We start from the raw sequence: 27,304 nt of genomic DNA on the forward strand, positions 1-27,304 counted from the left end.
GCTTGAGGCTGGTTGAGGCTCTGGTGGGTAGGTGGGTTCAGACCGAAGGGACTACGGGTCGGCGTTGGGCTCAGTGGACTCGAACAAAGGACTCTCGGGCAGGGACTTGGCACGGCGTTTTCTGACGGGTAGCTGAGCAGCCGATCGCGGCTTCTCCGCCAACCAGTGCTGTCGCCGCGTGGTCCCAGTCTGCTTCTCCTTGGTTCCCCACGGCCAGCGCCGCGGTGGGGGGCCCGGCGCAGCGGCACCTGCTGCTGAGGGAACCCCGTGGCCCGCCCAGGTGCTCATGATGGGGCTGATCTTCGCTAAACTGTGGAGCCTCTTCTGTAACCAAGGTGAGAAGGATGGAGCTGCGCAACGGCTCGAATCCGAGACAGAGGTCTAGCCGCCGAAGGGGACAGCCGAGGGGAGATAGGTTTCTAGGTGGACACAAACGTTCTGAGACTCAGAGAAGTGACTTAGTCGAGGAGGTGGGTAGAAACTCACTATTGTAGGCTGGAAGAAGGTGCAACGTGATGGTTGGGAGAAATGGAATGTCAGAAGAGGGGGCATTTGGTGTCCCTGGATCCAAACCAAGAATTTGGGGATTTTAGAGAAGGAAAGCGGAAAGCACCTAATGATACCCGGAGGCACTTGGAGGGCCTTTTCCATCTCTATTAAGCATCCTAAGTCTTGCCCCAGGATAAGTGTCCACCCAGAAAGCAATCAACTTTTTTTTTTTTTTAATTACTAATGATGCTTTGTTTTGCGCCCTGCTCTTTAAGCCAGTGCGCCTTCGCGTTCTCTCTGATTTCGCCTGCTTTCCAGGACTCGGGAATGAGTTGTCCTATTGAGATACACCAGTTTCTGGAAATCTTCGTCTTAAACCCTTCATTCCTTTCTTCGATGTTGGAAAACGAAATGCTTTTGGTTCTATGTAGGCTATTGCGTATCCGTAATTAGTCTAGAACTGGTTCTGAGACGTCTAAAAGTTGCAAGTCCAAAGGGCCAAGAAGTTGTAAAACCTGTTCTGAGTCAGAGTGAATGAGATGTGATGGCTTCTGAAGAGAGAAAATACCCAGATAAAAAGGGCCGGGAATAGGTAAAGTTTTAGGCATTCTTTTAACACAGTGTTTTCTCAGTAACTGAAACCAGTTTTAAAACTCAAATAGTTTCATTTTGCATTTAATACTCGGGCGTAATAAAAGCCAGTGTTTTATGATGATACCAATTTGTTACTGCTAATGCGGTATTTTTTCTTTGGATTTAAGAAGTTATGAACAGAATGAAATGGTTTTAGTCACTTGTTCCGTAGGTCGATAAGAATACTAAAATAGCCTTTTTCAAGGTTACAAGTTAATAAAGATAGATATATGCATACGCATATACACGTATACGCATATACATGTGTGTGTATAAACGAAATTACTGCAGATAGCACTTATCAAGTGATTTCAAAGTGGCCAGAATTTAACTCCATACATTTTTTTCCATATAGATATTATCCATAAATTTAATACATTTTTTTCAGTAGTTTATATTTTCTAATCCTTGTTACATGAATTTACTATGTAAAGCAGCTTTTTAAGACATGTTTAAAAGTATAAAGATTAATAATCACCTGCTTATCTTTTCCCATAGTTTAAGAAATAAAACATTACCAAAGTCGTTGGTTCTCCCTGTGTAACTTGTCCCATTCCCTTTTCTCTCCTCTCTGTTTTATTACTGTTGTGTATCTTTTTGTTGTTGGTGTTTTTTTTTTGGCTTTCTTAATCAGACTAGAAGGGAATGAAGGATGTAGAGGGAAAATTCGGCAGATGATGAAAGACATTCATGGGCTACTTTTGTAGTCACACAATTGTTTAGTCCTCTTATATCCCCAATACTGTTTAGAATTTTTCTTTCCCTTTAACTTCCTTATTGAAAATTTAGAACTACATAGTGGTTATTCTGTCATTTTATTCCCATTTATTCATGCAACTAACATTTAGTCATAGGCCATAACCCAGTCATCAGAGTTAGGCCTAAGAGACGCAAAGGTTAAAATACAGAAAAGTTACATATAACTTGCTCTCAAAGTACTCAAGAATCAGTAAATGATACAGATTGGGGAAAAAAAAGATGTAGCATGGTAAATTATTTCACAGGTATGTATAAAAGCATGGTGATGGTCAACAAGAAGGAAGTGATTAATTTTTTCTCAGGTGATTCCTGGAAGACTTTACAAAAAAAGGTATACTTGGACTTTAGCGATAAGTAGGTGTTTACAAGGCATGCTATGTTATTCTAGGCAGAAGGACTAATACGCAAATGGGAGAGGAATGAAATAGTTTGGTGCATTGAGGGAAGCTGAAAATAGTTTAGTTTGGCTGTATTTTAGTTTGCCTGTGGGGGAGTTAGAGGAGATGAGGTTGGAGAGGTAGCTAGGAGAACCAGATCACAGAGGGCCTTGTGTGTAGACTAAGATGTTGAACTGCAAGCCATGGGAGCCGAGCCATTAGAGTTTGGTCATGTATGTTGTTTTAAAGCAGGGGAATAATGTGATCAGATTGATACTAGTCCTGTATTTTTACTTTCTATATGTATCACCTGACAATCTCAGCATTTTCCATTTTTACCACTGTGACACATCTAATCCAGTGATTAGAGTGACACATCTAATCACTCAGTCTTGGTCGCATAGTATGCCCAATGCCCCACCTCAGAGCAGTTAAATCAGAATGGGGTGGAGCGCCGTGGGCATCAATGCTAAGATGACTCAAATGTACAGGCAGAGTTGACTAGGGCTTATATTACCTTAAATACTCCTTTCCCTTATCTTTCTTCCAACATTTTTCCCTGTAGTATTTTAGAGCACCAAGCATCTTCTTATAAATTTGATACCTTTCTGGGAATAAGTATACTAAAAGCATGTATCCTCTAAATAAAGCTGTTACAAACTACGTTCTTAGTCTCTGTGATTTTGTATTGCTTGATTTTAAGCTAGAAGACTGATTACTTCAATGCACTTATCAATTGAAGGAAATAATTTCAAATCTGATTATCTTTTTAGACATTATTGTATATATCTTTGTGTTTGTTTATGTGTGTTGTGCAGGCATACCTCAGAGATATTGTGGGTTCGGTTCCAGACTACCAAAATAAAGCGAATATTGCAATAAAACAGGTCACACAATTTCTTTTGGTTTCCCAGTGCATATAAACGTTATGTTTAGGCTATACTGCAGTCTATTAAATGTGCAATAGCATTATGTCTAAAAAACAATGTACATATCTTAATTTAAAAATACTTTATTGCTAAAAATTGCTAACTATCATCTGATAGCGCAGGGTTGCCACAAACCTTCAATTTGTATAAAACGAAATATCTGCGAAGTGCAATAAAATGAGGTTATGCCTATATAAAATACATACGTGTATATCTATCTTTAGATTCACCTCAGAAGTTGAGCGTTCCTTTTTTTTAAACTTCTTTTTAAACTTTCATAGACCTTGTTCTTTTTCTGTCAGTTATTTCTTGTTTTATCCAGACTTAAGAATGAATGGAATATGATTTTAATTGTAGTTCATTTTCAGAACCAAAAACAATGACATTTTAACTTAATTTCATTATCTCATCATTTCTTTCTCATTGGTGAATTTCATGGTATCATTTTGAGCACTGATATCCAATTTGTATGTCATCGTTATTGTTCTTCACTTCTGATGGCTTACATCTGATGTCTCCTGTTAGTATTCTGCTCTTAATTCTGTTCTTTTTGCTAGTTTCAAACACACCAAACTTAAACTTACCACTGTCTGCTCCCTGTTTTCCAGAACCCACTTTATTCATACCTTCAAATGGTTCAGACTTCTGATCAAATGTCACTCCTCAGAGAGCCCTTTCCTCCCCTGACCACTCTTACCTCCCCAACATTCAGTCGCTATGTTTTAACCCTTTGTTTTTCTGAGTAACGTTTATCACTACCTGTAATCATATGATAAGTTTATTTGTTTACTTGTCTGTTTCAATAGAAATAAACTTCTTGAGGCATGAACTTTGTCTTATTCGCTGTTGTATCCTCATTACAAAAGCTTTTGTTCAATTTTTTGTTTTGTTTTTCAAACATAAAAAGTTTATATTGAAGTAACACATACATATTCTTTTTTAAAAGTTACATAATGCTAAAGTCTGAAAATGATGTGTGTTCGTCAGATCTCTTTAATCTCTTAACTTTTTTCCCAGCATATACTTCCACATTTCTGGATAATATACGTATGTGGAAATTTTAAACACTGTAATTTTTTTTTTTTAAGAATTGAGATATAAATCAACATATAACATTATATTTGTTGTCCCAGTATAATATTTTGGCTTAATCCACAGTCTATCTTTTCATTTTTGTGACTATAAAGTTTTGTTACTACTGAGCCACAATGTGCTGTAATTATGTTTCCCTTTTTTCTACAGCTTTTTCCCCCCTAGAGTAAATAATCATATCTCATTGCCTTAGTTTTCTTTGTACATTTGGCTAAGTCATTTCGTGCCATCCAAAAGCTCTCTGTACAGTTTACACACATCACAACTATCAGATGATTTATCCTTCCTACCCGCCCTCTCAGTATTCCATCCTGCTCCAAATTGGACCTGTTTTTCCTCTGTGCCCGCCACACAGCTGTTCTGGACTTGTCCTTGCTATCTATCATTCTAGGAATTTCCTTTGCTTTTCTGTCTTATTAGAACTTAACGTTTTTCTTGCTTTACTCTTACTTTGATGAAGTACATCCTTCAGAAGTTTCCTGAAAAGTTGCCCAAAGTGGTCATTTTTTTGTGTGATTCCAAATATCTGAAGATATATTGGTCTGTCCTCACTTTTGATTTATAATTGGGCTGGATATAGTTAAGTTGAAAACGTTTCTTTCAGAATTTTGAAGGTACTGTCATTGTCCTCCAGCTTCCAGTGTTGTTGTTAAGACCAGTATCATTCTTTTCTGATTTTTTTCCCTCTCTTTGTAGTAGATATTAGAATTTTCCATTTATCCCTGGTATTTTTAAATTTGAAAGAGGTGTGCCTTGTTGTGTCTTCATTCATTGGACCTTTTCAACACAAAGTTGCACCTTTTTCCATTGTAGGAATTCTTTCCTTCCTTCATCCCTCCCTCCCTCCCTCCCTCCCTCCCTCCCTTCCTTTCTTAAATTTAGGATTTCTTCCTCTACTTTTCTGGAAATATTATTGGTCATATGGCACTAAATTGATTATCAATTATCCTTTTCCATTTTTCTGGCTCTTTTTTTTGGAGTCCTGGGATATTTCCTTTGTCTTCCAATCCTATTGACTATTTTCAGCTATCATAATTCTAATTTATAAAAACTTTTTATTTGCTACATTTTTTTATTCTTGTGGCGTTGCTTCATAATGCTATGTCTTCTAAGTGTCTTAGTTTTTTTGTTTGTTTGTTTCTATTTATTTTTATATTAGCCCTTCACACTGGAAGCTTTCCCCATAGATCTGTTATAAGTAATTCCATGCATGAATATACCACAGTTGTCTATTCATTTGCATCATGATGAGTTATAATATTGTGAAACTGTTAGATTGTTTTCTAAAGTGGTTATACCATTTTTATACTTTCACCAGCAACATTTGAGGCTTCGTTGCCAGTATTTTAATTTTAGCTATTCTGTTGGATGTGTACTGTTATTATCTCGTTTTGGTTTTAATTTGCATTTCTCTGATGATTTTTGGGTGTTAAACACTTCTTCATGTGCTAATTGGCCATTTGTGTATCTTCCTTTGCAAAATGTTCAAATCCTTTGCCAGTGTTTTTTTGGGGGGGGGGGGTCAAAAAAGTTATTCTTTATAATTATTTCTATATCCCGGAATTGAGTCTTTTGTCAGATATGTTTTGTGAATATACCCCCATCCCCACCCCCAGCCTGTGGCTTCCCTATTCATTTTATTAATAGCGATTTTTGCTGAGTGGAAGTTTTTGGTTTTGGTGAAGTCTCAATTTCTCTCTATATTATTTTTCTTTAATGGCTGTTACTTTCTGTGTCCTGTTCCTTTCATCTAGAAGCTTTAGCTTTTATGCTTAGGTCTGTGAGTCATCTCAGATTATTTTGAGGTTATGATGTGAATAGGGGTTGGGCTTCATTATTTTTTTACGTGGATATCTGCTTGTCCCAGTATAATTTACTGAAGACTTTTCTTTACCAGTGAATTACGTTGGAGTCTCTGTTGAAACTCAGATGATTCTTATCTCTAGACTTTCTCTTCTCTTGCAGTGACTTCATGGTAAATTTTAAAGGTGGTGTCAGTCCCATTTTTGTTTTGTTAATCTTTTCAGAGAAAAGGTTTTAATTTTCTCTGTTTTCTAATTTACTAATTCTTGTTGTTTATTTCCTTCCATCTGCTTACTTTGAGTTTGCTTTACTCCCCTCCCCCCACCTTCTTAAGGGTTAGCTGGGTGTCATTGTTTCTGTTTCTTTTTCCTTTCATATATAAACATCATTGTTTTTGTTTCTTTTTCCTTTCATATATAAACAGCTGGCTGTAAATGTTCCTCTTAAGTACTGCCTTAGCTTTATTCCATAGATTTTAATATATTGTATTTCATTCAGTTGGAAACATTTTAAAAATTGTTTCTTTTTAATTTCTTCTTTGAACTATGGCTTATTTATGAGTGTTGTTATAGTTTCCACATACTTGTTTTTCTTGATAGATTATTTTTGGTTCCAAATTTAATTCCATTGTGGTCAGAAACATGCTCTGTAAGCTTTCCTTTTTTTCTTCCCCCCAAATTTATTGAGACTTTCTATAGTTCATCTAAATGGTCTGTTTTGGTGCATATACCATTTGCGCTTGAAAAGAATGTGCATTCTGCATTTGTCTGCAATGTTCTATAAATGTTTATTAGCTTAAGGTGGTTGTTAATTTTGTTTAGATATTTTATATCTTTATGTGCATCTCTTATAGAGAGCATATGTTGGGATTTTGTTTATTTTGTCTAGTGTGAAATTCTCTCCCTTTTAATTGGAATGTTTATCCGATTTATTAGTGTGCTTAGATTTATGGCATGGTGAAATATTAAGGTATACTGTTTTACCATTTGTTTTCTGTTTGTCCCATCTGTGTTTGTTTTGTTATTACTCTATTCTTCCTTTCCCACTTTCTTTTGGGTTGACTGTTAAATTTTTTAAGAATTCTATTTTAATTTATTTATTGACTTTTTAAGCAATTCCTTTTCACATTATTTTTATGGTTCTTCTAGGGATCGCAACATGCGTTCTTACCTTTTTGCAGTCTACTTAGAGTTAATAATGTAACACTTGTAAAGTGTAAGAACCTTGAAACTGTATATGTAATTGCATACTCTCCTCCCTTGTCATTTATAACCATACAGCTTACATGTTATTTGTATTGTATCTACATATGTTATAAACTGCACAATACAGTGTTATAATTTTTGCCATAGACAATCACATGTTCTTTAAAGTTTTAAGAGAGGGTAAAATTTTCTCTTATATTTACCCACATTACTATTTTTCATGTTTTGAATTTCCATCTTGTGAATTTCCTTTCAAGCGGAAGAACTCTACCATTTTTGTAGTGTGGTTTTGCAGGTAAATGAATTCTCTTAGTTTTCTTTTATCTGAAAATGTCTTTTTTTCCCTTCATTCCTGAAGTGTATTTTTGCTGAAAATAGCATCTTGGGTTGATTTTTTTTTTTTTTTTAACTTCATAGGCCTGTAATTTCTTTATCTGTAAAATATGCAAGGTGGCCCAGGTCAGTAGTTTTGTGCATTTTTGGAGACCTGGGTTCCTCAAAGTTGCCATATAGGTAACACATTTGTTGATGAAGAAGTGGGAGAGAAGGAGTAGATCTCACGTTCTGCAGTCTCTTCTAAGCTATGGTATTTTATGATTCTATAATAAGTATAATATAAGACAGAGTTTTTTATAGCTCTCCTTTTTCTTTCTTTTTGTTCTCTCCAAGAGGCAGACTGCTCCTCGTTGCTGTCCAGGACTTCAGGTCTCAGGTTGTGACATCACATCCTCTGACATTTTACTACCTACCTATTGCAATAATGCAAACTTATTTTCTGTAAATGCAGTATTTCAAATTTTAAGTCACCAGATTTGGCATAGGGCATTTTTATTTGTTTAGTTATATAGTTGTTTACATACTCTGTGTTCACATAGGGCTTGTCCTCATTATATAACAATTTTAGTGCAGGTATTATGTATCTAGAAGGTAGCAATCCCTATTTCATGATATTTGGGTGGCTATCTTATATCTCAAAATTAAAAGTTAGTCATTTTGTCATATATTTTAACAATATCCAATTTTAACATGATAAAATAAATGTTAACATATTATTTCACAGTTTATTAACACTGCCAATATTTAGTGCTTCTCTAATGCTTTTCTCATGTGAGTCTGTTTTCATTGTTTGGTATTCTGTACTAAAACTACAAATTCTATTTGTTTGGTATCTGTACTAAAACTACAAACTGAGTTTATAAAAAAAATTTTTTTAATTGGGTAAAGGGAGAAACTTTTTTTTCTTGTTGTTTTTCTTTTACTTATTTTTTTTCAAGTTCCTTTTTCATCATTTTTCTTGTTAGCCATTTAACCTGTATTTGTCTACAAGCAAGTGAGCTTACTAATTTGCTTTGAAGCTTCATCCTGTAAAGGCATGTCTTTATGCCTTCCCTAAAAAAAAAGAAAAGAAAAGAAAAGAAAAGTAAAGCCGGCTTTTAAGGAAATCCAAGAGAATAAACACCAAAGCCAAGCCAATAGAGAAACTTATGTGTAAACACTTGGTCAAAATTAAACAAAAGCTCTGTGATGAGCATTCCTTCATTTGATGTAAATAAACTTGCTTTGTGTTGGGCTCTGGAGATGCATCATTAGTAACACTGGAAATACTCTTCTCACACCTTTGTTATGAGGAGAGGTGCAGCTTGGTCTCCTGGAAGAGATTTCTCGTGAAATAAGATGCCCAAAGTGACCATCTCGTGGTGTGCAGACACTTTTAAAACATTTGGATTCCTTATAACTCTGATTCTTATGGTAATGCTTAACCCAAAATTATTTAGCTATCCACAAATCATCTTAAATTGTACACATCCCGTCCCCAACACGCACATTCCTACCGCTAAGCATGCTCAGCCTATTACTCTAACATCATATATTTTTTAATAATGCTATTGGTAAACATTGGGAAAAAATAAATTTTCTATAATTACATTTGTGAAGTCCATTCTAAATAAAGAATTTAGTATTATCCATGTTATAGTTTGCCCTCTTTAAGGTTAACTGAGAAATAACTGTTTCAGTCCGTCAACTAAATATTTTGTTTTCATGGAGAGTAATTTGAAGAGTTGGAAATTAAGAATATATGGCTTAGATATACATATTGAAGAGCAGTTGAAGTTGTAAAAGTATACAATTGTATAATTTTCTCCTCATAACTTTAGAAATTTCAATTTTAGTGAAATGGAAATCTCTGCTTCCTGCTCTGTAAATAAAAATGATGTTAAAACGTTTCATGTTTTTCTCAGTGGCAGCAATTCACAATTTGACCTTTGGCATAAAGCCTTTCTCACCTTAATTTGAGACTGACTTGAACCATAACTGATATATTTTGAAAGTTTTTTTTTTAACCTATTAGATAAATACATAATAAAACCATCTTTCCACATCTGCTTTAGTTAATTATGACAGGCAAAGGAAATTGTTATCAAAGCTACTCTATAGGAAATCACTCTGACAGTTACATAGCTTAGTTGATCTTTTGTGTTTCAGTACGTAAGATAAGATTTGTATATGGCCTGTTGATTATGCCCAACCAGAAAGACAGCAGTACAGAACAAGCACCCCTGTGTCATGTTTTTCAAGCATGAGGGCCCCCTTTTAACATCAAGTAATATGCACTACTGTGTGATCATAGTTATGCTTTTGGTATCTATTGATGTGAACATTTGATAGAGCACTGTGATTCAATAATACCTTCAAGAAACTTTATACTTAATTAATCTAGATACCACTTGGGGACATTTAAAACAACATTAATTTTATTTTCAATAACAAGAGAATATGTGTCACTTTCCGTATTTTTCTCATTGTTCCTTGAATAGGTAAAAACTTTAAAAACATTTGTGAACTGAATGAAGTCTTTGGTCACTGACATACTCAAGTAGCAGCTAAGTACAACAGAGGCATTTGAAAAAAGAAGGAAGAATTACAGTTGTGCATAGAGTACAAATAGCTTTTATTTTGTACTTGGTTTTTTAGTAAATGCTCTTTGAACTTGACTTTACTCTTATTGTATAGATAATGTTAAAGACAGTTTTCAAAGAAAAGATTTAAAATAAACTTCTGTTTATTTCATGCTTTTAAGCACTTAGCTGTTCCTTTACTGTTACTTTTTTATATAAACTCAATTTTAACATCAGAAGATAGGTCTCAGTTTACCTGAAGGATAGATATACATACTTCATCATAAGACAGAGTTGAAATTTTGTGTTTTGTCTTAATTCCTAGACTTGCCTATCAATGAGGAGGAAAAGTCACCTTAAAAAACCTTAAGTTAATCAAACATTTGAAACTTTAATGAAATTCATACTCTATCTACATTCAGGGTTTGTCATTCCTGACTTAGTTTAAACGGGGGACCAATCTTTCAAAATGATGCATTATTTATGAGTTTTACCATCACAGGCCTTCAGTACTGTGATCATTATTATAATACAAATGTGAAGCCAGGGGCAGGCACGTTTGAAAATGGCCCTGGTGTTCACTTGAGTTCAACAATGATGGTACTACCTGGTACTATCTTTCCATTCCCTCCTCCCAGCAGGAGTATCTGCACCCAGGTTGAGATTACCTTTATACTAGTGGCTTCCTCCTCAAGCCGCTGGGACCACGTGGTCTCCAGATCGTGGGTGGGTGGAGTTTCCAGCTGTCACCAAAATTTCACCAAAATTTAGAATGTTTGTTCCTCCACTGGTAAGAGTGCTCTCATTCTCACACTGTAAGGGACAGAAACAGGGCAACACTTCGATTGGCTCCATTAGAAATTAGGGGATACAAATCAAAAGAGTCAGAAAGAGAGAATGATACTGAGTTATAATAAGTAAACAAGTTTTATTTATTTTTTTACAAAGTAGCTCCTGCCATAGTGAAAACAGCCCTTCCAGAGGACCATGTCATTTGTCCTGCATTAATATAGACAGTGCCTACAGCATGCAGGTCATGAGAAGATAGAAAGATGGTTTGTCATATAAGAACTTGTCTGTGAACTATGGCTCCTCTTTTTGACTGATGTAATATTGATACTTTAGGAATATCAGCTGATATTTGATTAGATGTATAATCAGAATTTTGATATTCATCAGAGGTTAACAAGAGCAGCAGGGATCTGGTATGAAATGTGTCAGATTCACTACAAATCAGTTGATTATGTGCAGAGGTTCTTATGGTGACTTCCTTGCATACCCTGCTGAGTTTCACTAGTAACTTTTTAAGCATTCTGTCCTGGGGAAAAGGAATCTTCAATATATTCTGTATAGTTTAAAATCTAGAAAAGATGACCTGTGAGTTCTAAGGATGTTTCAAAATATCTACCAAGTAACAGAATAATTAGATGGGCCTTAAAAATCCTTATGAAAGAAATGATACTTTTAGCCGATGGCACCAGAGGAGGGAACTGAAGAGGTTTTTGTTGTATACAAAGAGTGAAAACAGTATCTGCTCAAAAGAGTTATAAAACCCAGATTGAAGAAGCCTTGACGACTAAGTAATTGCTTATTTATCTGTAAATTAATGGAAGGAATGAAAACTGGTTGAAATTATGTGCCTTATTATTGACAGGGAAAACTCTTTAGTTTTATGTTTTCAATTGTATTTTAAAGTGAAAAGAAAAAATCTTGGTACATTTAGGTAGGAAAACGTCTGGCTGTAAAAACAACTTGATAAAAAGCTAATGTGATTGGTAGAGAGGGCAAGCAGGTGTGTAAAACACTTTTATTTTTACTTATATTTTAAGTCGTAATGTCTCATCAAGTTTAGTATTTGGGTTTTTCCCCCCAAATTCAGCAAAAGTGACAAAGTTCTCTTGTGCCTCCCTCTTAGCCATCTCCCTCATTCTTTTATAAGAGATGGATAGAGAACGTCCTAATAGATTGCCTCACTTAAGGCAAGTAGCCTTGACATCATGAAGTTCTCTTTATTTCCGGTATCTTATTCCAGGAGTAAATATCCAGTGAATGATTCTCATTAGAGGGCTAACTAATAATCATTGTTGAAAGCATGTAATTGAAGTATGCAGCAGTGTTAAATGCTTATGGTTTGCTTTCTTTTTGTAGAACACAAAGTAATTATAGTGGGACTGGATAACGCAGGGAAAACCACCATTCTTTATCAATTGTAAGTATGGGTGTTTATTTAAACAGTTTTTATTATTTTTGTTATTGGAGCTAATTTTGTATCATTAATAAGAATGAGATACCATTATAATATAATGGGAAAACTTAAACACATGGTTTTGTGTTTTACCAAACACAAAATTTATTAAAAAGTGAGTAAGGTAAACTGCCGTATGTTTGCTACAGTCAAAAACACTCATCTTTTTCCAGCCTTGAAAGAAAGAATTAATATTAAACTAAAAATAAATGAAGCACACATTCTAGTGCTGGAAGGAAGGAATAAAGTACATTTTGCTTAGTTCTTCCCCCTCTGAAGTCCATGTAAAATAGACTGATATCGATCTAGGAAGCTATTGCTACTCTCCTGACTAATAGTCCTGGAATTCTTTAACATACCCAGACTTGTCAAATCAAAAGAAATGAAGATCGCCCCTGAAAATATTGCTTTGGTAGCTTGCAACAGAAAGAGGCTTGAGACTTTCAGAGAAATACATTAATACTTTAAGGAAATTTTTTAGCAGCCACTTGTCAGACAACCTCCCATTATCCTTTCAGTGCCAATGAAATGATCCTTGTTAAACAGTGGAAATGGATCTGTGTCCCAGGCATTTAACAAATAGTTATGAAATACAGTGCTCCATTGTGTGCTTCTTATCTCTTCCCACCTCATCTTAAGTACATCAGCTGGCAGCTCTCCAGAAGTACTTCACTTAAGCAGTGCTTAATGTTTTTTTCAGCTACTCTGCTAAAAAGCCACAAACTTATGGCTTGTTGTTTCAGAGTTGAATAACTACTCGTTTTTCTTTAAAACATTCATTCATTGGCCATTATGTAATTTAATATGACACAGCCTTTGGACATTAGAAATGAACATTTCAGAAACCTGTCATCATTGTTGAAATAATTTTGCACACAGCTTCAAAAATACATATATTAAACCCAAGGGAGAGTTGCAGACTTCTTCCAACATAGTACTGACATGTTATAGGCAAATATGTATTTGTTGAATTAATTAATGTAGCTTAACCAATGAGTATGATAATACATGTGATATGAGCATCAGTGTTCTAAATAACTTTTCATTTGCCCATAGACTGTAGTTTTCGTTAATAGGCATGCACTGATTTTTATGGTTGAGCTAAGTGTCTTTTCTCACATAGACAGTCTTTAAAATGATAGCCTACTATTCAGTGGTTACTACTTTGCAAGTGTTGATGACACAGTCCCCTGGAAACTTGCTCTTTCAGGATGGGGGATTGGTTCTGCTCTAACCGATAACAGGGCATGGGGTTATTGGCATTTTGGCCACGAAAATGCAAACTCACACCACACAGTTCCCTTCTGTCCAGATCAAGCCTGTAGTTTATTCCATTAAAAGAACAAAAAAAACTGCCTTTCTTCAGGAGTTGTTCTTTGTCTAGGTATTTGTCTGCACAAATGTTCTCCAAGGTTCTAGTTTTGTTGCTAGCGATTACCATCATTGGTGCAGGTAAGGAAGGTTGATTCGTATAAAAATACAGAGATAAAACTTGCTTTAGGTTCTCAAGATTTACAAAAGAGTTTTTATGGTGTCTGTCTTTTAACAGCTTAATGAATGAAGTGGTTCATACATCTCCAACCATAGGAAGCAATGTTGAAGAAATAGTTGTGAAGAACACTCATTTTCTTATGTGGGATATTGGTGGTCAAGAGTCACTGCGATCATCCTGGAACACGTATTACTCAAACACAGAGGTATACTAAAGTTACTTCCGAATTCGAATGAAAAGAACTAAGGGGTAAACCCAGAAGACAGATAGGCTGTACATAAGGCATAGTGACAGTTCCCTTTTAATAAGATCGTTTTTTGTAAGGAATTTGAGGTTTTCAAATAAAAGAAAAAAGGCAAGTCAGAAGAGTAATGGGAGCTATTATTAGTGGAGTGCTTACTGTTGTCAGGCTCTCTCAATTCATCCTCAGGGCAATACTATAATATCTCCATTGTTGGAGAAAGCAGACACTAAGATAAATTATATAACGTTTCCCAACTTTATAAGAGGCCCTAGTTAGTTAGAGGAGGAATAAAATATTTTAAGCATAATTTAATATAGGATTTTCAAATAACATGAATTGCACATTCAAATTTTTGGTGAGATTATAATTAAAAAGCAGATGATTTGCAAGCCATCCCCCTAGCATTCTTTGTCACTTATTTTCATCATTGGAGTCGACCCGGGGAACAAATTTGGAATATCTTCTATATCTGTTTTTATTTCTTCTCAGATTTTTTTTTTAAACCATGCAGTGCTATTGAGAGAGGTTTATCTTCAGGAATACTAATGCACAATTGCATCCATAATTTTGCTTTACAAAGAGGTACCAAACCAATTACTTTTTCTATAATGAAACCTCTTAAAATTTGAGGTTTTTTTTTTTTTTTTTTGAGGGGGATTGCGGAGGAGGTGGAAGTGTTGATGCAAGGAATTTTTGGTGAATAAGTTGCCTTTTAAAATAAAAAAACATGTATTCCTCTAGATTTACATTGTAATAGCCTATGTGTATGTGTGTATGTATTCCAGTGCAGTGTATGACTGGTCAAACCAGATGGCATATCATAGATAAGCAGCAGCTGTGGCAGCACTTAATTTTTTTTCTATTTGCGGGGGAGGATAGGTTGGTAAGCTAATATTTATGGTTATAGGTTAGTTTAATATATATTCCTACAGTAAAATAACGTTCTGAAACTAAAATGTGTTAGAGAGTAAGGGAAGAACAACATTTTAGCATAACTGTTGTTATTTTTTCAGAGCTCAGAATTAACCCCAAGTGTGAAAAGACCAGTTATCTTTGGTGAATAGGTCAAAGTTGGTTCTAACTGATCCCTGTATATTGATAGCATTACTAAATGGTAGTTTTTTGAAATTGTCAACACTCTAGAAGATTTCACATGGGTCCAGAAAGATATACATTGTTAGTGATGCCATTTATATGAAATGTTCTTATAAACTATTTCTACAAGAATATCAAAATTACTACAAAGATCCTCTGACCTTTCATGTAGCACACCAGCATGGCACATAGCATTTGCAGTCTTAGATTCCAGGTAGGGATCTAATCTATGTGGTGTTTCTCCGACCACTTTGTTCACCCTACTTATCTCGCTTCTTAAATTCTTTGCATGGAGGCATCATCCAAGAGCTGAAATGTCTCCCTTTTAATACAGCAAGTTACAGTTGTTGACTAATTTCTGACATCTTCCTCTCATTAACTTACAGAGTTACTTCCCCATATTCTGTCTATTCTGACTTTTCCATGTTTCTTATATTTATCCCCTCTATTTTCTTTCCTTGTATCTCTTTCTAAGCCCTTGTTAGTTTATATTCAGGTTACTCTAGTTGTCTCTTTCCCTAATTGTAGTCATTTGAACAATCTGATTCTACCCTTCCTGTCTGTTTACTCACTCCTCTTCTATAACCCTCAAAACCATTTAATCTCATTTCTTAACTTTTTCTTCTGCATAAAATGTTCAATTTAGGGGCCCTTTCTCATTGTATCTTCTTATTTTTCTTATCAAAGATGCTTTTTTTTTTTTTTTTTTTTTTTTTGCGGTACCCGGGCCTCTCACTGTTGTGGCCTCTCCCATTGCGGAGCACAGGCTCCGGACACGCAGGCCCAGCGGCCATGGCTCACGAGACGAGCCGCTCCGCGGCATGTGGGACCGGGGCACGAACCCGCGTCCCCTGCATCGGCAGGGGGACTCCCAACCACTGCGCCACCAGGGAAGCCCACTACAGAGTACTTTTAAGTTTTAGTGAAAGAATAAATTACTGTGACTTTCTTTTTAAAAATTACTTTTTTTACCTGCATTTTAAAATAAATCTTAGTACATATTAGGGCATATTGTATATTCAAACATCACCTTTTCCAGCATGGTTTTTATTTGTTGAAGTTGTGAGTTATTTTTCTTATTAACATTTGGATTTTACTGCTTGATGTGATTCAGTATAATATAAACTCTTTATGATGAAAAAGCAGTGGACCATTTTATAGTGATGATGTCATAATAGAAAGTACTTCTAGCACTTAGAGTAGTTTTGCAGAAAACTTCAACATCCCATTTAATTTTCTTTCTTTTTACTTGTCTTCTAGTTCATCATTCTTGTGGTTGACAGCATTGACAGGGAACGACTAGCTATTACGAAAGAAGAATTATATAGAATGTTGGCTCACGAGGTAAATTTTGAAAAGCAAACGTAAAACAAATGGAGTAAGGTATCTGTACACTGGTTTAGCTTTTTCACAAAGATTAATGTCCTCTGCTGTTGATTATTTCATCATTAACAAAGTTTTATATATCAAATTGATGAAAGTCATGAGGTCAAAAGTTTTTAATACTTTTTCAAACTTAAGAAAACCGAACACATTAATTTGGAGACTAATACCATTACTGAAAATATTTTTCTAGGTTAAAACTACTTAGTCATGCCTTTGAAAGTCTGATAAATTGAGGCAAGAGAAAGGAAAATTTAAGGTTTTTTTCCTCCCTACAGTTTATAATAACTGAAAATTCTTTAGTGAATAATTTGGGATCACTTAATTCTAAATAGTTCATATATATGAAAGACTTAGATAATAAAACACATTCATGCACCCACTAGTCAACATAAGATATTAATTATCTTATGAGACCTCTTCAATCTGATTTCCTTCCCTTGTTTCTCAGAGAATCCTAAAAGAATTCCACCATCCTAAAAGTAGTGATTATTATTCCTGTGCGTATCTTGATCTTTTTGCTACATTTTTATGTACTTGTCAGTTCTACAGAATATTATATTTCATGTTCATAAAACTTTATATGATGGTATTGTGTCTGTGTGTGTGTGTGTGTGTGTAATCTTTTTGTAACTTGGTTTTGGAGGGTTTTTGCACAACACTGTGATTTATCCACTGCAGTATGTACAACTTTAGTTCATTCCTTTTAACAACTACATAGTATTTCACTGTAAGAAGATACCACACTTGATCTGTTCTTCTATTAATGAACATTTAAGTTACTTCTAATGTTTTGATAGTATAAACAATTCTGCAGTGAACATTAATCACTGAACTTAGGTTGTACAAAGACTTTAAGTAGTAAGTATTGCCCAGCCCTTACCTTCAGTACTCTCCTTTAAATTTTGGAGAAATTCTGTAGTATTTGGCAGTGTATACTATACTTGCCTATTAGAATAGTGCTCATATAGTTTTAAGTCATTATTTCAGATTCAGGTTTATTTTACTTTTAGTTTGACCCAATAGTAGAAAAATAATTTTTAATATCTAGTTTATATTAATCTGTCTTTGTTAGAGTAAATCATTAAATCATGGTTATTTGAGGTCATTTATTTTTATTTCAACAAAATTTTTATATTACATAGTAGTGCCTGATTATTTTAAAGTAGAAAGATTTCATAATAATTGTTCAGTAGGGCATATTTTATCCTCCTGCTTCATTACTTTAATTTGAATTGTGATATTTCACATATTAGAAATATTTCATGTTGATTGCAGGATTTACGGAAAGCTGCAGTCCTTATCTTCGCCAATAAACAGGATATGAAAGGGTGTATGACAGCAGCTGAAATCTCTAAATACCTCACCCTCAGTTCAATTAAGGATCATCCATGGCACATTCAGTCCTGCTGTGCTTTAACAGGAGAAGGGTAAGTACTCATCAGTGTGAGCGGACGTATGACTTCTTTCAAATTTCTTGCAACTTTTTTAGACCAACTTTCTTTCTTCTCTGAATCTGTTCCATTTTTGTTTTTAAAGATAGTTTTTATATTGTGTCTCAGGCTTACAAGGTTGGAATAATTTTAGTCAATTACTATTGTTAAATTACAATTTAACAAAGTTACTGACAAATTTTTTGTAACATTTCGTGTAAATGGAATGTTTCACCAAAAAAGGGCAAGAACAAACTTTTGAATTAAGTTTTCACAGTCTAGATTTTCAGTTGTTCATTTCTTGCTTTTATCATTCACTAACTGGGAAAAAACTGTAATGTCACCTGAATGAAAGAGGAAGCTTCAAAAAAGTTTCACGTTTTCTGCAAGGGCTTAATTAAGCCTAAACTCCCAGCTTTCCACAAGAGTGCGTCTTCTTTATTATCAGGAGTCATTTTTGGAGGCATGCTTCTAAACAACAAACATTTAAGATAAACGCCATTCTAATGTATTCCTCCTTTCCTAAGAATTTGAGTTTGGACATAGTAGGCCAAGGAGAACCCAGTGTGTTATATATGGTTTACCCAGTTTATTTCTAGGAACTTTTTTTTTTTTTTTTTGCGGTACACGTGCCTCTCACTGTTGTGGCCTCTCCCGTTTCGGAGCACAGGCTCCGGACGCGCAGGCCCAGCGGCCATGGCTCACGGGCCCAGCCGCTCCGTGGCATGTGGGATCTTCCCGGACCGGGACACAAACCCGTGTCCCCTGCATCGGCAGGCGGACTCTCAACCACTGCGCCACCAGGGAAGCCCTCTAGGAACTTATTTATCTTCAAATCAAACTGACCTTCTCATTATTTCTCATACTAGAAATAGCTTGTAATATAATAGCTGTATGTTGACTTTTTTGATCTGTACTTTTAAGACTAGGCCATAAGCACTCCATTCTTTAGCATTTAGGAGAGTAGGGTGAAATTCCTGCCGTCTTTCTATAGTGGTTTCAGTTTAGTTAATATTTTTTTTCCATAAATAAGCATTTATTGATTAATAAATCTTAATATTAAACATAAATACTCAGTGCTAGCTCTGGGTTCTGGGAGCATCAAAATGAATAAGATATCATCTGTATTCACAGTCTGATGAATTCACAGTCTGATGGTTCAAAAAAGGGAAACATTACAATAGCCAAGACATGGAAACAACCTAAATGTCCATCGACAGATGCATGGACAAAAAGATGTGGTACATAGTACTCAGCCATTAAAAAGAATGGAATAGTACTCAGCCATTAAAAAGAATGAAATAATGCCCTTTGTAGCAACATGGATGGACCTAGAGATTATCATACTAAGAGAAGTAAGTCAGACAGAGAAAGACAAATATCATATGATATCACTAATATGTGGAATCTAAAATACAATACAAATCAACATATCTACAAAACAAAAATAGACTCACAGATATAGAGAACAGACTTGTGGCTGCCAAGGTTGGGGGGAGGGAGGGAATGAGAGTTTGGGGTTAGCAGAGGCAAACTAATATATATAGGATGGATAAACGACAAGGTCCTACTGTATATAGCACAGGGAACTATTATATATTCAATATTCTGTGACAGACCATGGTGGAAAAGAATATGAAAACATTTATATATATGTATATATCTGGGTCACTTTGCTGTACGGAAGAAAGTAACACAACATTGTAAATCAACTATACTTCAGTAAAATTAAAATTTAAAAAAAAGGGGAGGGGCTTCCCTGGTGGCACAGTGGTTGAGAGTCTGCCTGCCGATGCAGGGGACACAGGTTCGTGCCCCGGTCCAGGAAGATCCCACGTGCCGCGGAGCATTTAGGCCCGTGAGCCATGGCCACTGAGCCTGCGCGTCTGGAGCCTGTGCTCTGCAACGGGAGAGGCCACAACAGTGAGCGGCCCACATACCGCAAAAAGAAAAAAAAAGAGGGAATCAAGCCAGACAGAGAAGTGTCAGTGTAAAAATGTATACTGCGTGCGAATCTTGGTGCCTCCATCTTCTGGCCATGGAATGGCTGTAGCTCTTTGCACAAGTTTCCAAGGAGGAGGAACAGGGAGGCGGCATCACATCAGGATCAGCAGAGGCCTGATCTGGGCAAGCTGGCTGCAGCGTGGGAGACCTCCGGCTGGTCATTCAGCCACGCGGCCACCATTTTCTCCCGCATCCATTCACCCAGCCACCAAGCACGCAGTTCGACATCCACCATTCCAGGCACACCTCACCAGTGGGAGCAGAAACCCCCGAACCCCGCGCCCCCAGTTTAGTTAATCTTAAGGCGGGGGTGGGATCGTTATAGTCTTAATGGCAAAACCCCCAAAGCTGTATCTTCAAGATGAGACTAAAGCAGTTTCCCACAATTCTCAACTGATTAGTATCATTTTGTTTAGATAATCTTACACTTAGAAAGTCTACTTATTATAGTGTTACCTGAATGTTGGCAGTTAAATGTATGAATAATTATTGTAGAACCGACTTTTGCGTTAAGAATTAAAAATAATAAGTATACTTTCAATTTTTAAGTATAAAGTTTTTCATTTTGAAAATACTTTTTTTGTTTCAGGTTATGCCAAGGTCTAGAGTGGATGACCTCCCGGATTGGTGTGAGATAACTTTTTGCTCGAAAGAGACTCTCTATTTATTCTGTGACATGAACATTTTTCCTAGTACCTTTGGCTGCTAAGGCAGCAGCATGTTTAATTTATAACAACACAAACCTCTATGAGCAACACTTGAATCAAGTGCAGCTGAACTGGAACATAAAAGATTTTTTCTTAACTTTTTTTTTAATGCACTAATCTTCAGTTGGATGAACATAATGTGTAACTATATTCAGCAACAGAATTCTTCTGACTGCTTATTCTAATTATTCAACGACTGCCTTGTAAGAAATGTTTATCATGTTTAATGTTTTCTGAAGTATTGTAATAACTTTAATGACCAGTTCCTTTCATTTCTTGACTGCCCCCTCCCCCCACCAGATAATTATTGGCTTGACAGAGCAGTAGTGGAAATTATCACGTACTGTTTGCAAACTTACCCAGCACTAAATATTTGCTCCCTCTGTAAACTATTTATCTTTTGGGCAGAACTTATTGTAAATGAGAAAGAAATATGCCTAGAAGATATGTATTTAAGGGGGAGGATGAAACATCATGAGAACTGCCTTTAAATGAGTTAATTTCCCCCACATTATTGCAAGTCATGGAATAATTTTAAGTTTCTATTAGCATGGAAATTAAGTAGGCTATTTATCTAAAAGAATTAAGTTCACTTTTCTGCCTGCAGCACAGGATTAGTTTTGGTTAAAAACGAATCAAAATACAATATTTATTTCAAAGCCCAACTTTGATAGTAAATATTTTGAATAAATCTGGTATTTTTAAGAATGTCACATTATTCAATGCATATATAACAATTGGAAGTTACTAAAGCATACCAGCACTAAAATTAAACCAAGACACTTGGAATATATTTTACTATTAATTACAAACAACTTTATTATCAGCAAAAATTTCAACTATTCCATTTGCAAGGGGCACCGCATCTGCTTTGGGCAATAGCTAAAGCAGGAATACAAACAGTTCATTTTATTTCTTAGAATTTGAAATTGTGTCTATTACAGCATTTCTATCACCAGCAGTATATTACTTAAAAAACCATATGGCATTCCTTGAATTTGTTAGAGGTTGTAGTGTAATAGGCTTGAAACAACTGACATTTGTATAATTATGCCTCATGTTCTAAGATCTTTTGCTGGATAATAGGAAACTGCTGAATTTAATCATGGCTTTTAGAATATTACTATGAGACTCAAGTTTAATACACTAACAACTTAAAAAATTTTTAAATAGTTAAAAACTCATAATCTAGCAAAAGTATACTTATTGGATAGCATTAAAACATTTTCAAGGCAGTCGTCTAATATGAACAATAATCTAAATAGTGCATACCTTAAGAGGGAGGACAGGTATTGTAATTTTGATCCTCTTTATTTCAAATGTGTGATTTTGCTATTATGAAAGGGATAAAACACACATAGAGAATAATACTTTATTTTTGCAGTATTTTTCTTTCATCTGGGTCAAAAATAGGATTCAGTGTTCATAAGAACATCAGTACCTGTTCAAAAGTGATACTTTAATATTTTTTATCGTAAGTTGGTTTAAATTTTGCTGTTTTCAGTTATACTTGATTTATTCTATTTAGTCTAATTAATTTAGTTGAATGTGGTAGCATTTTTCTGATTTCTGTTTAGTGGTAGCACACCCTGGAACTGGAAATGACCAGAGGAAAGCTTTCTGGGCTTTGGGAAGCAGTTGTTCATTAACCTTGTTCTGAACCTTTTTCTTAGTGATTCTATACCAGGTAGAGGATAAATTTTGTTTTTAATACAATGCATAATCAAGAACATGAGAGAAAAGCAGACATGAATCAATATGGATGCTTTGTGTTGTGTATGTGGTGGTGGTGGGGCAGGAGAAATTATGATAGCACACTTTGCCAGAATTTCTATCTTGGTTGTATAGTTTAGCCATGAATACTGAGGATAATTCTCTGAATTCTGTCCTGAGAAAAATCATATTTAATATTCCTATATTTGTTGTTATTATGAAATCTTTCTTGTATCTAATAAGATTGGCTGGCTCCATTTTCTTCTGTCAAATTATATGGTTATTTTTTTATATTACCGCATCAGCATTATATTGAAAGTGTTAATAGTTGATTGTATTTTGTCAAACTACGAGTATAAACTCAAGTTTTCAATTTGATTTTTAAAATACAATTTATTTTATTTTCTAAATCCTTTTTGAAAAACAGTTTGTTGTTTTTGGATTAGATTTATGTTAGCTGTGTGTTGAAGATGAAATCAACATCCAACTAGGTTTTGTGCCAACGACTGGGAAAAGTTCAATGAGGAAATTCATGTAAGACTTTTAAAAAGTATTTTATAGGTTCTCATTAGATATTTCCTCTTACAGTAATATGAAAACTGATTACCCTTTACTCCAAGAGAATGTTTTGACTCAAGCACGTATCTAACGCTAAAGCATTGATTCTGACATTTATTGAAAATCAACCAGCTATAAGACATTGTCTGATGAAAAATGTAAATTTGTGATTAGTGCCTTTATTCATATTTTGAGATAAGTTCTCAATTTTGTATTATACCTGTTCTTTAGAAGTCATATTAGCAGGTAATTAATTTAACAATGAAATAGTTCAGCTTTCACCCTCCCTAATCAATCCCTCAATTGCCTAGCGAAGTTTCTAAGTGGTGGAAAGCAGGGGATCCACCCATGTTACTTTCGGGAGGTTATTCTACATTTTGTTTTTAACGTGAAGATGAAGAAACTAAATTTTAACAAACATTTTGTTATAACTAAAATGTAACTGCTACCCTTGTAAGTTCAAGGCATTTTTCTTAATTTTGAACATGTTGCATTCTTCATATTTAAACTCATCTTTCTTATTGAAGCCCATCTGAGAACTCTTTTAGAATTAATAAGCCCTTTTATATGGGAACATACTGCATATTTTGTATTGTTAGTGTAATTTAATTCCTTAAAATTTGAAATAATATATCTATAATCTATTGAATAACACGATTAAATACAAAGTTTTGCTTTTAGGTTCTTTGGTAGTATGCTTAAAGGTATAATTTTATTCTATATTCATTAGAGGAATGATAATAAATTGAAATTTCATTGTTAAAAATCATTTTTGAAATGGATGCTACTTCTGTAGCTGTAGTAATTTTGATTAAGCATAAATTAACTTTCATTACCTATAGCATAAAGAGAAAATAATTATTTTCCTATGGAAACAGTGAGTGATATAGGCAGTGATGTAAACATTATTCTCTGAAGAGTTATGGGGAGTCACAAGGCAAAGAAAATTTTAAAACAATAAAAGCTTTATTTTTAAAAAAATATTTTTGATGTAGTATCCTAGGACAAATTATAAATGGAATTGTCTCTGACTAGCACTCATTTAATTATTAACTATGTAAAACAATACCAGTAGAAAAAATGTACTGGTATTATACCTAGAATAGATGAATTCCATTGACATTTATCTTTGAAGACCAACTTAATGAGCCTAACTTTTCATCTATGGCTTTGGATCCAAAACATTTCATATCTAGTTCCCTTCTAAAGGATCTTTTATATTTTGTCAGAGTAGAGTCACTTCGAGATACAGCATGATGACTTGTATCCAGTAGAATATTGTGCTGGCTATCTAAAGAAGTAGGTTTGAATCTTAATTTGGCCGTGACCTGTTTTACCTTAGACAATTACTATCGTTCATGGCCTTCCTACTATTTTTCCCATACTGAGGAACTTAAACTAGAGCACCAACACATCTTTTGGCTTTAAAATCCTGAACCTTTATACACTACTACTAAAAACTAAAAAACAAACACAAGAAAACCAAACCAAATGAGGGGAAGACATGTAATATGAAATTACGTTTATTTTTATCTATTATTTGATTCCCACCTCATTATCATTTCATTTAGTATATGAATACAAATAAGAAAACAAAGCATCAACTAGTAACTGCTACTCCACTTACATTGAGCTAATAGTTAATGACAATGCAAATAAGAAAATAAGCCATATTGCTAAGAAGATGATATTTAATCTACTTATAAAACACCAGTGTATATTGGAAATACTCTCTTCTGGAAACTATCTTGCTTGTTTTCCTGGCTTTTACTAACTGGATGCAAGTGGTTAGTTTGTTCAGAGTTTATTGGCTTTAGAGGCTGCCCCAAGCTCCAGTTCTGTTTGACTTTCCAGTAGTGAAAAGGATAGTGCAGTGAGGATGTCAATATTTTACAAATGTCTGTATAAATCTGGAAGTACTTTATATTCAAGGTTAGTTTTTTTCAGTAATGTCTCATCCTTATTCATTTAGCATTATTGTGAAGACTGAAATCTAAAAGCCAGTTTCCCAAAAAGTATTTTTTAAGAGTTTCAGGTAACCAGAGATAAATAGAGAAGGCCAATAAAAATAATCTTTTTTCAGCTACTTTGTTTTAAATTTAAAGTAGAAAAAATATTGTGTTCCACAGACCTAAAATCAGCTTTAAATGTATAAGGTCTAGTGAAATGTTTGGGAAATGTTAATTGGAGATTTAGAGGCATACCTAGAAACAAAAGTCAAAGAACTTGACAGTAAAGATTAATATAAGATAAAAAATCTCCAATAGGAAATTTGAATGAAAACACTGAATTGCCCCCATTCAAGGACTTAAAATTACTAGAAAATTCAGTCTTTTACTATAAAACTGGATGGCCTATATTATTTTTAATGTGACCAAAGGACTGAAGACTGATCAGGTTTCTAGAATTTGGGAGTGTAGTCAGAGAGTGGCACCTTTTGCATTTTTATAAACCGGTAATCTACCTTCTTCCCTAGAAATGGAGAAATAATAAAATGTGCTGTGCATATCTTTTGGAATAGAAAACAAAATTCTAGAAGAATGGAAATGTTCTCTTGCACAAACTTGTAAAATTTTAATTAAAAAATTACCTCATTTTTCAGTCCATACATAAGGTGCTTTGCTCTAGTCTGTGGGATGTTGCACAATCCCATAAAAATCCCCTTCACCCAACCTGTATTTGAAATATGCAAAATTCACAACTAAGAGAGAGCATTCCTTGGAGATTTTGTTTTCTTTTACTCTTGTTTACCACTAGCAGGGCTAACATGGTATAGCAAATCCACATACTGTCTTCATTAAAGCACATGGGCAAGTGCATAGTCAATATTTAATCAGTTTAATTAAAATCAAGTAAGGGAAAGGAAAAACTCTAAAATTTGATTGATTTTATTATACTGTGAATATATTTCCATCAGTGTTGGTAAGATATCAAATGACTATCAGTTGGTGTTGGTTATGTTTATAATTTATTTGCATATTTTAGCCCTTTTCATAAGAGACTATAATCATTTTAATCTTCTTACATTTTCCTTCAGGAAATGCAGGGATTCTACAGCCCCTGTTTTGTTCTCTTGGAGTAAACTGTTCAGTGTAGTTAGGAAAACTTTTCATTTTGACTTTTTAAAAGAGTTGAGCTGCTATTTCATTAAAAGTGTGAAATAAAATGACGGTTATGATATTTCCAATTATGTAATAGTTACAAATTTTACCCTATTCATCTATTGTACAGAGCATGGTTAAAAAAACTAAAACTAAAAGCAGTTACAGCCTTGCTCTTGCGATTGTTCTATCAGAATGTAATGATTATAATTACACATTGCCATCTTAACATAAATTGGTGCTTTAGAGCATTAAAGAGGAAACAGCAGGCCCTATATACTTCTTGCCTCAGAATGTAAAACTACATTAAAGTGTCTATTTATATTTATGTTCATTTCTTAAGGTTTAAATACAAATTATTGTTATCCATCAAGCTTCAGGCTTTCTGCAAACACTGTAACAATATCTTAGCTAATCAGCTTGGTCAAGTGAAGATGGTGTTAATAAGGCCAAAATTATGAATTGGATCTCTCTGGGGGCCCCCTGGTATCGTACAGAGGAAAAAAATGTCTTTCAGAGCCACAAACTGTGCTTCTTAAACCCAACCAAACAACTGAGATGTGTGCTGTTGGTTCAATATATAAGCATTAATAAAATTAAAAGAACAAACAAATTAATGCATTCACATCATCACTTCTTGAAAGTGGTTCAAAGCACGTTCTTCTAATGGTGGGTTGTTGAAAAGACATGTTTTAAATTTTTAATAACTTTATTACTGTCATAAAATGCTTTTATATGTTAAGTTTAGGTTACTGGTACTCATAATTTTTTATTTCTGCAATTATGCTGTAATGAGTTGCTTGCATGCCTACTTACCCAAGTGAAAGGATGCTGTTTGCTCTGGAATGTTCATCTTTTAGACAGGTTTTGGCTCATTTGCAGTCATGGTGCAATACAGTGTAACATTCATTTGTTTTCAGTCAACAGTTTTATTTTTGTCATAATAAATAATTACTTTTCCAATATGACGTGAACTGTGTTTTTTTTTTTAAGATAAAATTTGTTTTAACAATCTTGCTGCAAGTGCTAGAAACTCACCTAGGCAAACAAAGAGAGGAATTTTTATGATTAAGAATGAGATGGGACTTCCATGATGGCGCAGTGGTTAAGAATCCGCCTGCCAGTGCAGGGGACATGGGTTCGAG

At 34.6% G+C, this 27,304-nt stretch overlaps 1 protein-coding gene across 1 annotated transcript; it reads left to right on the forward strand.

The window, feature by feature from the left end:
* Window positions 1-41: 41 nt before the first annotated feature.
* ARL5B (ARF like GTPase 5B) lies at window positions 42-27,285 on the forward strand. Its single transcript, XM_079911452.1, has 6 exons — window positions 42-335; window positions 12,333-12,393; window positions 13,979-14,126; window positions 16,521-16,604; window positions 17,922-18,073; window positions 20,670-27,285. The coding sequence occupies exons 1-6, from the start codon at window positions 287-289 to the stop codon at window positions 20,716-20,718; spliced, it is 543 nt and encodes a 180-aa protein (XP_079767578.1). The 5' UTR covers window positions 42-286; the 3' UTR covers window positions 20,719-27,285.
* Window positions 27,286-27,304: the final 19 nt, after the last annotated feature.

Source organism: Stenella coeruleoalba, assembly GCF_951394435.1.
Source record: "Stenella coeruleoalba genome assembly, chromosome: 2".
Classification (NCBI taxonomy): Eukaryota; Metazoa; Chordata; class Mammalia; order Artiodactyla; family Delphinidae; genus Stenella; species Stenella coeruleoalba.

What these genes read in the sequence shown, in the direction of transcription:
- ARL5B (XM_079911452.1), top strand. Translation starts at nt 287, where the DNA reads ATGATGGGGCTGATCTTCGCTAAACTGTGGAGCCTCTTCTGTAACCAA. An exon ending in GAGCCTCTTCTGTAACCAAG is followed by an intron (nt 336 to 12,332) that starts GTGAGAAGGATG and finishes TTCTTTTTGTAG; the next exon opens with AACACAAAGTAATTATAGTG. An exon ending in ACCACCATTCTTTATCAATT is followed by an intron (nt 12,394 to 13,978) that starts GTAAGTATGGGT and finishes GTCTTTTAACAG; the next exon opens with CTTAATGAATGAAGTGGTTC.